At 42.9% G+C, this 13,539-nt stretch overlaps 2 protein-coding genes across 2 annotated transcripts; both read left to right on the top strand.

Moving 5' to 3' along the window:
* Positions 1–683: 683 nt before the first annotated feature.
* On the top strand, positions 684–2,384 carry LOC142366633 (tripartite motif-containing protein 16-like). The gene has a single exon (XM_075448594.1). It carries the CDS (start codon positions 684–686, stop codon positions 2,382–2,384), a length of 1,701 nt encoding a protein of 566 aa, XP_075304709.1.
* An 8,422-nt stretch (positions 2,385–10,806) lies between these two features.
* On the top strand, positions 10,807–12,564 carry LOC142366632 (tripartite motif-containing protein 16-like). The gene has a single exon (XM_075448593.1). It carries the CDS (start codon positions 10,807–10,809, stop codon positions 12,562–12,564), a length of 1,758 nt encoding a protein of 585 aa, XP_075304708.1.
* The last annotated feature ends 975 nt before the right edge of the window (positions 12,565–13,539 follow it).

Raw genomic sequence — 13,539 nt, 5'->3', positions numbered from 1 at the left:
AGACAAACAGTACATTAACACTCGAATTATCATGACCAGAGGACAACTTCATTCAGACAACTTCATTTAGGTTATTCAATATGCAGAAATTACACAAATAGTCATTAATTGGTGTTCTGCTCACCTTTTTTCTTGGCACCTGATTGTCTGAAAAAAGCTGTCTCTCCAATCACCTCGAGGCGTCCTCCCTCGGACGGGGGTCGGTCGCACGGCACGGTGGTCCTTTAGCCTTCGAACCCCGGGTCACGGCACCAATTTGTTAGATTCGGTTCTTTTAGTAGGAGGCTCAAGATCACTTTAGGTCATATGGAAAAGTACTGAGACTTACTTCATTCATAATGTCTAAGAACAAAGCCAATTTTAACAAGAACCAAACAGACAATAAACATGCAGCAGAAACCTTTAATGTCTGTTAATCATCTCAGAAAAGTTCATCAGTTCATTCTCTGAAATCAGATCCGAACAACTCGATGAGTTGGACTTTGAGCTGTTTTTATGTCTTTATGATGAATAAAACCACCCAGTTTTTATTACTTACTGGATATTATCTCAAGTTTCTCCTCCTCCTGGAAAGATTAGAGCCTGATGACACACGTTAAAGTCCAAAGTGTTCAGAGCGCCAGCTGTGAGGAGTCCTTTATAGCAGGAACACAGACGGCTCAGTCGCTGATCTGAGAGGAGAAATGGCGCAGAAAGGAGTTCAGCTGGACCGAGAAAGCTTCTGTTGTTCGATCTGTTTGGATCTGCTGAAGGATCCGGTGACTATTCCCTGTGGACACAGCTACTGCTTTCACTGTGTTAAAGGCTTCTGGGATGGAGAGGATCAGAAGGGAGTCCACAGCTGCCCTCAGTGCAGGCAGACATTCACAGCGAGGCCTGTCCTGGGGAAAAGCACCATGTTAGCAGCTTTAGTGGAGCAGCTGAAGAAGACTGGACTCCAAGCTGCTCCTGCTGATCACTGCTATGCTGGAGCTGAAGATGTGGCCTGTGATGTCTGCTCTGGGAGGAAGCTGAAAGCCACCAAGTCCTGTTTATCCTGCCCGGCCTCTTACTGTGAGGAACACCTTCAGCCTCATTATGATTCAGCTCCACTCAGGAAACACAAGCTGGTGGAGCCCTCCAAGAAGCTCCAGGAGAACATCTGCTCTGATCACGATGAGGTGATGAAGATGTTCTGCCGTACGGATCAGAAGTGCATCTGTTATCTCTGCTCTGTGGAGGAACATAAAGGCCACGACACAGTGTCAGCTGCAGCAGAAAGGACTGAGAGGCAGAGAGAGCTGGAGGGGAGTCGGCAGCAGATCCAGCAGAGAATCCAGGACGCAGAGAAAGATGTGAAGCTGCTTCAGCAGCAGCTGGAGGCCATCCATCGCTCTGCTGATAAAACAGAGGAGCACAGCCAGAAGATCTTCAGCCAGCTGATCCGTCTCCTCCAGAAAAGAAGCTCTGATGTGAAGCAGCAGATCAGATCCCAGCAGGAAGCCGAAGGGAGGCGAGTCAAAGAGCTTCAGGAGAAGCTGGAGCAGGAGATCACTGAGCTGAAGAGGAAAGATGCTGAGCTGCAGCAGCTCTCACACACAGAGGATCACAGCCAGTTTCTGCACAGCTGCCCCTCAGTGGCAGCACTCAGGGGGGCTACACACTCATCCAGCATCCAGATCCGTCCTCTGAGGCACTTTGAGGATGTGACAGCAGCTGTGTCAGAGCTCAGAGATAAACTACAGGACATCCTGAGAGAGGAATGGGCCAACATCTCACTGAGAGTCGCTGAAGTGGATGTTTTACTGTCAGGACCAGAACCAGAACCAGAACCAGAACCAGAAACAGGACCAGAGAGCAGAGCTGGATTCTTAAGATATTCATGTGAAATCACACTGGATCCAAACACAGCAAACACATATCTGTTACTGTCAGAGGGGAACAGAAAAGTGACATTAATGGATCAACCTCAGTCTTATTCTGATCATCCAGACAGATTCACTAACAGGTCTCAGGTCCTGAGCAGAGAGAGTCTGACTGGACGTTGTTACTGGGAGGTGGAGATGGGAGGAAGAGTTTATGTAGCAGTCGCATACAAGAACATCAGCAGAGCAGGATGGGGGAATGAATGTGGATTTGGTTATAATGACAAATCTTGGGCGTTAAGATGTGACCAAAGCAGTTATTCATTTTGGTACAACAACAAGGAAACCTCCATCTCAGGTCCTCGGGCCTCCAGAGTGGGAGTGTACCTGGATCACAGAGCAGGTATTCTGTCCTTCTACAGCGTCTCTGGAACCATGACTCTCCTCCACAGAGTCCAGACCACATTCACTCAGCCGCTCTGGGCTGGAGTTTGGTTTCCTGGGTTAGTTCCAGGAGCAAGTTGCAAATTTGTCACCTGAAAAAGGAAGCAGCTGAAGGTGCAGTGAGTTTTAATCTGTGAGTTTTCATTTTGACTCATTCTGTGACTCATTTAGTCCCATCGTGGTGTCATTTCTAAGCTGTTCAGAGACTTTCAGGGAATCAGTGATTTGTTGATGTTGTTCTGTTGACGACTTTCTTTTGTTGGATATCTCGATATTCTTTGACTAAAACCGACGGCCCTGATATTTCTTTATGTTCTGATTTTTACAGCCAAGACTTTCAGCTCAGTTTCATGTTTGAAGACTTTCTGTTGAGTCCAGACGCTCAGCTGACAACAAATGTCTGGATTCAAGGTGACGACGTGATTTAGATTCATCTCCCGAATCTTTTGATTTGTACTTCTGTTGATGGTTCAGTTTCTTTCAACCGTCTTTACCAAAACTGTTTAATCACAGAAAAAAAGCAGTTTTTTTGTCTCTGGTTGCCTTTCTCAGCAGTGATTGTGTTTGTGTCGTCACACAGTGAAGAAAATCTATAACATGATGTAAATACAGGAAAAAGGGATTTTACCTTCTTATCTTGAAAATGTTTTGCTGAGTTGTGCTTAAAAAAAGCAGATTTTTGTCTCATTCTGGACTTTAGATGATTGAATGTGTTGTGTTGCTTCAGATATGAAGTTACTTCTGAATGATGCCTTCACTGTTTTTCTCTCTGGCTTCACAATGAGGCTCATTGATTGTAAAGTTTGAACTCAGATGTGATTAAAACTTCTTGTGTCTGATATCTGAGGTGTGGTCTCTCAGTCTGAAAGAAGCAACTCGCTCCGTCTCATTTTCTTATTTTTTTACCCCTTGTCCTGCCCAGCATTATGGCAGCAGAATTGTAATCTGAATACCGTTGATGCCAAACACATTTGCTATGCCAAGGGAAGCTTTATGAATGTAAAGCTCCCCTTGATGCCCATTAACTCCTTATTTTTATTTATTTAGTTTAGTTACAGTACTTAACATGATGTGATGGTGTGATGGTGCCGAACCGGACCGGGGGACAGAGAGAGAGGGAGAGCGAAGAAGGGAAAAAAAGGAAGAGAAACATGAAGAGACAAACATAGAAAACAATGAAAAATCAGACAACCAGCTGCTACACCTGTAAAAACAAAACTGAAGACCATTCACGGCTTTTGTGTGGACATTTGCAAACTTTTTCTTGAAATAGGCTTACATGTTTTTTTTTTAAATAAAAAATAAAAAAGAAAAGTTTTTCTTGACTTTACTTAAAATATAAAAAAACCTCTTACGTAAAAAAGTAATACATAATACCCCCCCCCCCCAAAAAAAAAAAAAAAACAGAAATAAAATTCACTTCATTTAACATAAATACTTATAACAATAAAATAACATACTCAGAATCTAACGGCACTCAGGCCTGTGTAAATGAATGAACATGTAGGCCTATATTGAACATCCCATTGAACCTGTAGTTGTCTAACATTAGAGCAGCAAGAAGTGGTTTAATGAAACAAAAACAGTATAAAAAAATCAAAATACTCTTTCTTCACTTCATTTAACTGAAATACTTATTACAAATGAAATGCTTTTTTGACTTCATTAAATCTAACTTAAATACTTCTTATAAAAAATAAAGTAGCGTTTCTTGACTCAATTTAACATAAACACTTCTTTAAAAAAACAAAATACAATAGACATTCTTGACTCCATGCATTTAACTCTGATTGCATCTATCCATATGAATTACGGTAACACTTAAGTTATATGTAACATCTTAATGAACCTGTAGTTGTCCCGCATTAGAGCAGCAAGGAGTGGTTTTACAAAACAAATCAGAACAAAACCCGTATCTGTATTCATGACTTGGCTTTTAGTTGCATTTATGCGAGAAACTGTGGAGTTTAAGATAAGAATAAATAAATATAACCCTCTAGACCCCAACAGAATTTTACAACAATGCTCCAGATCCCTGGGAATTCCCAAAGAAATGGGCAATTTGAGAAACATTTCAAAGAATGTGTTCAGTTAGCAAAGCAGGGCATATGATAGGCCTACAGAGGTTAGACACTTTGACTTGCGCCATCAGTCATTCACTCGCAGCGATGCAGACAAACGGGCGGTCATATCACGTAACCTGCTGAGAATTATGGGCCCAAGCCAGTATGACAGTCAAGTTTTTGAGCGAAAAATGTCCCGTTTATCTTGCTGTATCCACCCGTTGACCAATAAAAGTTTAAACAAACCTGATTGATCGTCAGACCCGTCGCTTTGCAGAAATGTTTGTATGCTAGTCGCCTACAACTGCAGCTGTTACTGGATTACCCAAAGCTACAACTGACGAAGTATACATATAGATAAACACCCGTACACTCATTCAGATATCGTATGTAGGTACTAGAAGATGTAATACAGTACAAAGACGTTAACAAGTCATCTTTGAGTCATCAATTGCGACCAGGTAAGATAAACAGCTAGCTAGCCCTCTCCATAGCACTGCCTGAAACATAGGCTATATGTTATAAAGTTAGCACGAATAGCTAAACCTATCAACTATCGTCTGTGACGGGCACTGATGAAAACTGTGGTTTAGATTGGTGTATTTATTTAAAATGATTAGGGAAAGTGAGTAAAATGTAACAAATGATATCGCTGGTGTTTCACATGTTAGTGGGACAGATCACTTTTACTGGGTAGGTAGATGTAAAACAACGAGTGACTTCAGGCGAACCTGCTCCCGTCGCGGACACTGATATAACTCATAAGAAAACGAAATCATCCCAAATTATTTCAATACAAATGTATGGTTATAATCATTAATATATGTTTACAAGTCAAATATATGTATTGGGCTTGTAAGTAACATTCAGAAATAACATGTTAGCTTTTGTATGGTCACTATAACATGCCGGCCGGCGGCGGCCGTTACAGGAGAATAAAGGACGGCCGCTACGGGGTATACGTTCCCCCGAAATGCAGAAATACTAACGCACGATGTTTTAGATAAGTAACTTCAATCTGACTACTAGTTTTGAAACAGTAGTTGCGTTAGACTACTCGTTACTGAAAAAAGTAGTCCGACTACAGTAACGCGTTACCGGCATCACTGGTCACTAAGCGTTGATTGGGTGAAATCTGAGCATCATACCATGCTTAAAAGAACAGGCGCGACACTCAGTTGGCTCTCTTAACTTAAACTCTTGACTTACTCTCAGCTTGAGTCTTAACTCTTAACTCATAACTTCCTCTTAACTTATTTTTTTGACTCCGCGTTCTCTTACTTTTGTCTTAGCTCTCTTAAATTTTGCCTTTCGTTTTTGACTTCAAGCCTTTTTCCCTTTTTGACTTAAAATCCAATTTCGCGCTTGACTCCAATTCATCCTCTTAATTTGAACTTCCCTTATTGTTATTTAGGTCCAGACACCCGCGGTTGTTTGGTTAATCTTGGACAGCCCAAGCTCAGACCACCTTCACGCAGAGAAGGGAAGAGAAAAGCCTGTGGGACTCCTCCTGATCGAAGCCCAGGTCAGAGAATAACAGCTCGTCCCGCTCATCCAAGGCCGGATTAACTATATGGGCCTGCGGCACAGTGCCCAGGGGCACCAACCATTCACAGCCAGTGGGGGGGCACCACACGACAAACTTTAAAAATAGTTTTTTCATGAATGTTTGTACACTTAAAAGGATTACACTTGACATAAATCTTCATATAAAATTCATTATTAAAACTAATGTGATAAGAACAGCAACGAAATATCATAATTCTGAGCAATAGTGGCCTAATGTGAACATTAACCCCCCTCCCTCACCCTTTCAGTTGAGCCAGTCCACCTATGGTGAAATGCATGTTTTTTAAAAAACGCGGTAAAAATAAAAATAAATGGATAGACATCAATTGAGTGGTTGTGCGAAGAGAAAAATAAAAAAATAAAAAGACTCCAGGCGTTTAGCGGCAATTAAAAATGTTGCAGTGTTAGATCGTTTCTTTATAAAAACATCGACAGTTGCTGACAACCAGCTGGCTATTGCTAACGGTCCCACCATCTACCACAACCGGGCGGCTAAATATGCAGCATCAGCACGGCACGACGGTAAGAAAACCAGGTTTCTTACAAATGATCTCTTCCAATGCCAGCTGCCGAACAAACAGTCAGTGTCTAGAGATTGGCTAATCTATTCCCCTTCAACCGGCATGGTGTATTGTTTTGCATGTAAATGCCTGGCCAGGCAGCAAAATGCTTTTACCGAGGGGTACAGTGACTGGAAACACCCGGACAGAGTCACAGCCCACGAGAAGAGCGCAAGCCACCGCGAGTGTCTGCTCGCACTTCTCAGGAGGTCACGGAATGCGTGTACGGTTGATGTTGTTCTCAGACAACAAAAAGAGGATGCGGCGAAGTATTGGAGAGAGGTGTTGCGACGCATTGTGGCCGTGATTAACAGGATGCTTGCGCAAGTCTTGAAAGTCTTAATAAGTATGGAATTTTGAAGAACTGTTTTCCAGACCTTGAAAAGTCTTGGATTTTGTGTGAAAGTCTTAATAAAGTATGGAAAATAAATGTATGGTAGAGTTTTACAGTATGGTGAAAGGCATTGTGAAATGAGAAATAGGAAGGTGGGCTATAAAACTATCATTTTACTAACTGGTCACTTACTGTATTAGCCTAATGGGATGAGATGTGAGTGAAGAGACTGAATTCTACATACAATCATCCATCCATTTATCTTTTTTATAGATAGTTTTTGTGACAGTTGTTTGATGTGAAATTCATGTACTCGTGATTTTCATGTTTTGAAACGTTTTCATCAGTAAAAGCATAATTTACTGTAAATAATGCATTTGTTCATTGAATACTAGCCTATAAAAATTAACATTTCTAATAAACACAGTTGGTACAATCTGAAGTAGGCAGTAGGCACACAAGTTACAAGTACATAAAGTTAAGGTCTTGGGGGAAAAAAGTCTCAGTTTTAAAAAAGTCTGGAAAAAGTCTGGAATTTTGATTTGGAAAAAGAGCGAGCACCCTGATTAAGTTTTTAAGTGTGCGTGGTTTGGCATTCCGGGGAGACAACTTATGGTGCTCTGGGACGGCTGTGGCAATGACGTCCCCCTGGATAATAGGAGTGTTGTTAGTGCTGCATAGGTGGATGCTCTTTGAATTGATAATATATTTCAATATAGACAAATGCTCTTCGAATTGATACACATTTACTGATTTTGAATGAATACGTTTGAAAATGTAGCCTAGGGGCACTTGAGGTTTAGTGCCCAGGGGCACCACATTGACTTAATACGGCCCTGCGCTCAGCCCGCTGTTGCCAAGGAAACCCGCCAGCCTCCGATAACAAACGGTTATCCAGAAGAACAAACATCACGTGCTTCGGGTCCCTGCCACCAAGTAAGGTCTCGTCTCTCCTTCTCAGACATGGTGCTGTGCAGGGCTTGAAAACGAAATTATTTTTCAATCGTTCCGTTCCGAACGGTTCAGGCATGTTAACGTTTTCGTTCTTGCGTTCCGCCACCAACATATCGTTCCTGAACCGGTTCGGAACGCAAAATATCGCTCGTTCTTATCGTTCCGGCAGTGTTTGGCGGGCCTATCAAGTCTACGTGCGTGGTCTTTACCTTAAAATAGACGTACTCATTAGTATTTGCCCTTGATTTACACCGTAGCTCTATGCCCAAAAATAATAAATCACCGGCAGCATCCAAAAACATTCAGATGGGCTATCCATCCCACAAAGCTTACTGTAGCCTATAGGCCTGTTCTATGATAAATCATTTCTTATCAAAAACATGTCTGGATAAGTGGGGGAGAGCCGGGACGAATGAAACACGTGCGCCAATGCGCGAGATCCAAATTTCTGTTGAGCTTTTTTTCTGCCATTCTGAAGACAATATTTAATCTAATTCACTTATTCTATTATTACTTGAGGCTACTTACTTGAGCCCTGTTTCAGAATTTATAGTGGATCCTCCTGTTATACTTTGACCCAGCATTAAGGCGTGGGTGACGATTGAAACAAGCGTTTCATTCGTCCCGACAGCGTCCTCCTACTGACACTTAAATCCTTTTGGTCAGTAAACCTGACAACGTTAACATTTCATACTTTCGGATTCATTAAAGTAACGATTCATCTGCTGTTTGGTCATAACATCCTACTGCATAAAACAACTAAAACAACTTTTGATCACAAAAAAACTACGACGGGTAAGATTTTACTTATCAGTGTCAAAAACAGGCTGGTGGGGCTAACGCTGGAACGAGGTGACGTCACGGCACGAGCTTTCCCGGGGTTGGCCAGTCTTCACAGCTTCCTGCATTGAGCCTAGCGGGCAGCGAAGTGAACGCACAACCGGAAGCAGTCTTTGTTTTCCCCTGACAAAGGCTACGCTTTTGTGAAATTTTATAAAATATACAGAGAACGGAAAAAAAACCGTTATTAACCGGTTTTGTGGATTTCAGAATAACGTTTGTGTTCCGGAACAGTTGAAGACCATTTTGTTTCCGTTTCCGTTCCTTGAACCGGTTCGGAGCCCTGGTGCTGTGTTGGCCCCTTTAATATGCTGTCAGAGTTAATTAGCCGATACTGAACTCAGGGTAGCGAGAGGCCAGACTTAATAAACTTTCCCCATTCATCCCATTCCAACCTAGCTACGTCTCTCTCTTAACCCGCATTTTATTATAAAGACTGCAAATTATCTCTATTCTGTCCTCTTTATCAACTGTTGGCATATAATTGTGAAAGACTGTTTAAATAAAAGTTTTGTAAATGATCAGAGCGTCACAGAAATTCTTAAGTGTCGGATATCCCTTCAGACAGAATTCGACTTCAGTGAGACTTTTCCCTCATAACTTTTAACAGTTTCTCCTCCCAGGACTGTAACAAAATTAAGGTTAATGATATGGCAGGTGGTGCCCCTTTCTTTTATTAATATCCAGCATATTAATCCATTTTCACATGTAAAATCGCTACAGTATCGTCTGCATAACTGTGATAATTGATGTTAAAGTTCTGCAATATCTGACCCAAAGGGAGCATATACAAGTTAAACAGAAGAGGTCCAAGAATTGACCCCTGGGGGACTCCACAAGTCATGGCCACTCGCTCAGATTCACAGCTGCCAACTGTAACAAAATAACTCCGGCCTTCTAAGTAGGACCTGAACCAGTTAAGGACCGCTCCAGAAAGTCCAACCCAGTTTTCCAGCCTGTGCAACAGGATTCTGTGATCTACAGTATCAAACGCAGCGCTGAGGTCCAACAGAACCAGGACTGAAACATTACCAGATTCAGTGTTCAACCTGATGTCGTTTAACACTTTGACCAGAGCTGTTTCAGTGCTGTGAGGACGTCTGAAGCCTGATTGAAAGTTATCAAGACTTCCACTTTCATTCAGAAAGTCGTTGAGCTGGTTAAATACAACTTTCTCAATAATCTTAGATATAAAAGAGAGATTAGAGACAGATCTGTAGCTGTTCATCATAGAGGCGTCTAGAGTTCTCTTCTTTAGGAGTGGCTTAATGGCAGCTGTCTTTAGTGACTTGGGAAAAATGCCTGATGCCAGTGAGCTGTTAACTATTCGTAGGAGATCACTTTCTACTGAGGTAAAAACAGTTTTTAAAAAGTCGGATGGTATTATGTCCAGAGTGCAAGTTGTTGATTTCAGATGCCGAACTGTTTCCTCTAGGATTTTAAAATCAACAATATTAAATTGTGAGATAACGTCAGAATATGTACATTCCTTCTCAGAAGCTGTTTAGTCAAGTATTGTAAACTCAAAGGTCATCAATAAATGTTCAGATAAGAGAGAGTTATGAGGGAACACTGTTAACTGTTCACTCTCAATGCCATAAGTCAGCACAAGATCAAGGGTGTGATTAAGGCAGTTAGTCGGTCTGTGAACACTCTGAGGAAATCCAACAGAGTCTCATATAGAATTAAAGTTCATATTCAGGCTGTCATTTCCAACATCTACATGAATATTAGAGTCACCCACTACAATGACTTTATCTGTACTCAGCACCAACTGGGATAAAAACTCTGAGAACTCAGACAGGAACTCAGAATAAGGGCCAGGCGGACGATACACAACAACAAACACAAGAGGTTTCTGTGGTTTCCACTTTGGGGAAAACTGAGAAGCAGATATTCAAAAGAGCTCAAACTAATCTTTGGTCTTGGACTGATTAGTAGTCCCAGATAGAATTGAATGGACTGAACTGTGATAACCTCCCTGTTCCTCCTGCTCTCACCCACAGCAGCTCCGCTCTGTCCACACTTTTCCTTGTTCCCTCCCCTTCAGATCTGCAGCTCATGATGGGCGTAACCAACAGGAGGGGAGCTGATAGGCTCTGTTCTCTGCACCGACACGTCATTTATAGCTCAGAGCTCAGAGCAGTTTCAGCTTTGAGGAAGTGAAACTCACTCAGTCGCTGCTGCTAAACGGTGAAATGGCGCAGAAAGGAGTTCAGCTGGAAGGAGAAATGCTCCAGTGTTCGATCTGTTTGGATCTGCTGAAGGATCCGGTGACTATTCCCTGTGGACACAGCTACTGCTTTCACTGTGTTAAAGGCTTCTGGGATGGAGAGGATCAGAAGGGAGTCCACAGCTGCCCTCAGTGCAGGCAGACATTCACAGCGAGGCCTGTCCTGGGGAAAAGCACCATGTTAGCAGCTTTAGTGGAGCAGCTGAAGAAGACTGGACTCCAAGCTGCTCCTGCTGATCACTGCTATGCTGGAGCTGAAGATGTGGCCTGTGATGTCTGCTCTGGGAGGAAGCTGAAAGCCACCAAGTCCTGTTTATCCTGCCTGGCCTCTTACTGTGAGGAACACCTTCAGCCTCATTATGATTCAGCTCCACTCAGGAAACACAAGCTGGTGGAGCCCTCCAAGAAGCTCCAGGAGAACATCTGCTCTGATCACGATGAGGTGATGAAGATTTTCTGCCGTACGGATCAGAAGTGCATCTGTTATCTCTGCTCTGTGGAGGAACATAAAGGCCACAACACAGTGTCAGCTGCAGCAGAAAGGACTGAGAGGCAGAGAGAGCTGGAGGGGAGTCGGCAGCAGATCCAGCAGAGAATCCAGGACGCAGAGAAAGATGTGAAGCTGCTTCAGCAGCAGCTGGAGGCCATCCATCGCTCTGCTGATAAAACAGAGGAGCACAGCCAGAAGATCTTCAGCCAGCTGATCCGTCTCCTCCAGAAAAGAAGCTCTGATGTGAAGCAGCAGATCAGATCCCAGCAGGAAGCCGAAGGGAGGCGAGTCAAAGAGCTTCAGGAGAAGCTGGAGCAGGAGATCACTGAGCTGCAGAGGAAAGATGCTGAGCTGCAGCAGCTCTCACACACAGAGGATCACAGCCAGTTTCTGCACAGCTGCCCCTCAGTGGCAGCACTCAGGGGGGCTACACACTCATCCAGCATCCAGATCCGTCCTCTGAGGCACTTTGAGGATGTGACAGCAGCTGTGTCAGAGCTCAGAGATAAACTACAGGACATCCTGAGAGAGGAATGGGCCAACATCTCACTGAGAGTCGCTGAAGTGGATGTTTTACTGTCACAGCCAGAACCAGAACCAGAACCAGAACCAGAACCAGAACCAGAACCAGGACCAGGACCAGAACCAGGACCAGAACCAGAACCAGAACCAGAACCTGAACCAGAGAGCAGAGCTGGATTCTTAAGATATTCATGTGAAATCACACTGGATCCAAACACAGCACACAGAGAGCTGTTACTGTCAGAGGGGAACAGAAAAGTGACAGATATGGGTCAACATCAGTCTTATTCTGCTCATCCAGACAGATTCACTAACTGGCCTCAGGTCCTGAGCAGAGAGAGTCTGACTGGACGTTGTTACTGGGAGGTGGAGATGGGAGGAGAAGTTGATGTAGCAGTCGCATACAAGAACATCAGCAGAGCAGGATGTGAATGTGCATTTGGTCGTAATGACAAATCTTGGGCGTTAAGTTGTGACCAAAACAGTTATACATTTTGTTACAACAACAAGGAAACCTCCATCTCAGGTCCTCGGGCCTCCAGAGTGGGAGTGTACCTGGATCACAGAGCAGGTATTCTGTCCTTCTACAGCGTCTCTGGAACCATGACTCTCCTCCACAGAGTCCAGACCACATTCACTCAGCCGCTCTGGGCTGGAGTTGGGTTTCCTGGGTTGTTTGATTCAGGAGCAAGTTGCAAATTTCTCCCCTGAAAAAGGAAGCAGCTGAAGGTGCAGTGAGTTTTAATCTGTGAGTTTTCATTTTGACTCATTCTGGGACTCATTTAGTCCCATCGTGGTGTCATTTCTAAGCTGTTCAGAGACTTTCAGGGAATCAGTGATTTGTTGATGTTGTTCTGTTGACGACTTTCTTTTGTTGGATATCTCGATATTCTTTGACTAAAACCGACGGCCCTGATATTTCTTTATGTTCTGATTTTTACAGCCAAGACTTTCAGCTCAGTTTCATGTTTGAAGACTTTCTGTTGAGTCCAGACGCTCAGCTGACAACAAATGTCTGGATTCAAGGTGACGACGTGATTTAGATTCATCTCCCGAATCTTTTGATTTGTACTTCTGTTGATGGTTCAGTTTCTTTCAACCGTCTTTACCAAAACTGTTTAATCACAGAAAAAAAGCAGTTTTTTTGTCTCTGGTTGCCTTTCTCAGCAGTGATTGTGTTTGTGTCGTCACACAGTGAAGAAAATCTATAACATGATGTAAATACAGGAAAAAGGGATTTTACCTTCTTATCTTGAAAATGTTTTGCTGAGTTGTGCTTAAAAAAAGCAGATTTTTGTCTCATTCTGGACTTTAGATGATTGAATGTGTTGTGTTGCTTCAGATAGGAAGTTACTTCTGAATGATGCCTTCACTGTTTTTCTCTCTGGCTTCACAATGAGGCTCATTGATTGTAAAGTTTGAACTCAGATGTGATTAAAACTTCTTGTGTCTGATATCTGAGGTGTGGTCTCTCAGTCTGAAAGAAGCAACTCGCTCCGTCTCATTTTCTTATTTTTTTACCCCTTGTCCTGCCCAGCATTATGGCAGCAGAATTGTAATCTGAATACCGTTAATGCCAAACACATTTGCTATGCCAAGGGAAGCTTTATGAATGTAAAGCTCCCCTTGATGCCCATTAACTCCTTATTTTTATTTATTTAGTTTTGTTACAGTACTTACCATGAT

The sequence above is a fragment of the Odontesthes bonariensis genome, chromosome 17 (genome assembly GCF_027942865.1).
Source record: "Odontesthes bonariensis isolate fOdoBon6 chromosome 17, fOdoBon6.hap1, whole genome shotgun sequence".
NCBI lineage: Eukaryota > Metazoa > Chordata > Actinopteri > Atheriniformes > Atherinopsidae > Odontesthes > Odontesthes bonariensis.
This window is presented reverse-complemented; position numbering and strand designations above follow the sequence as displayed.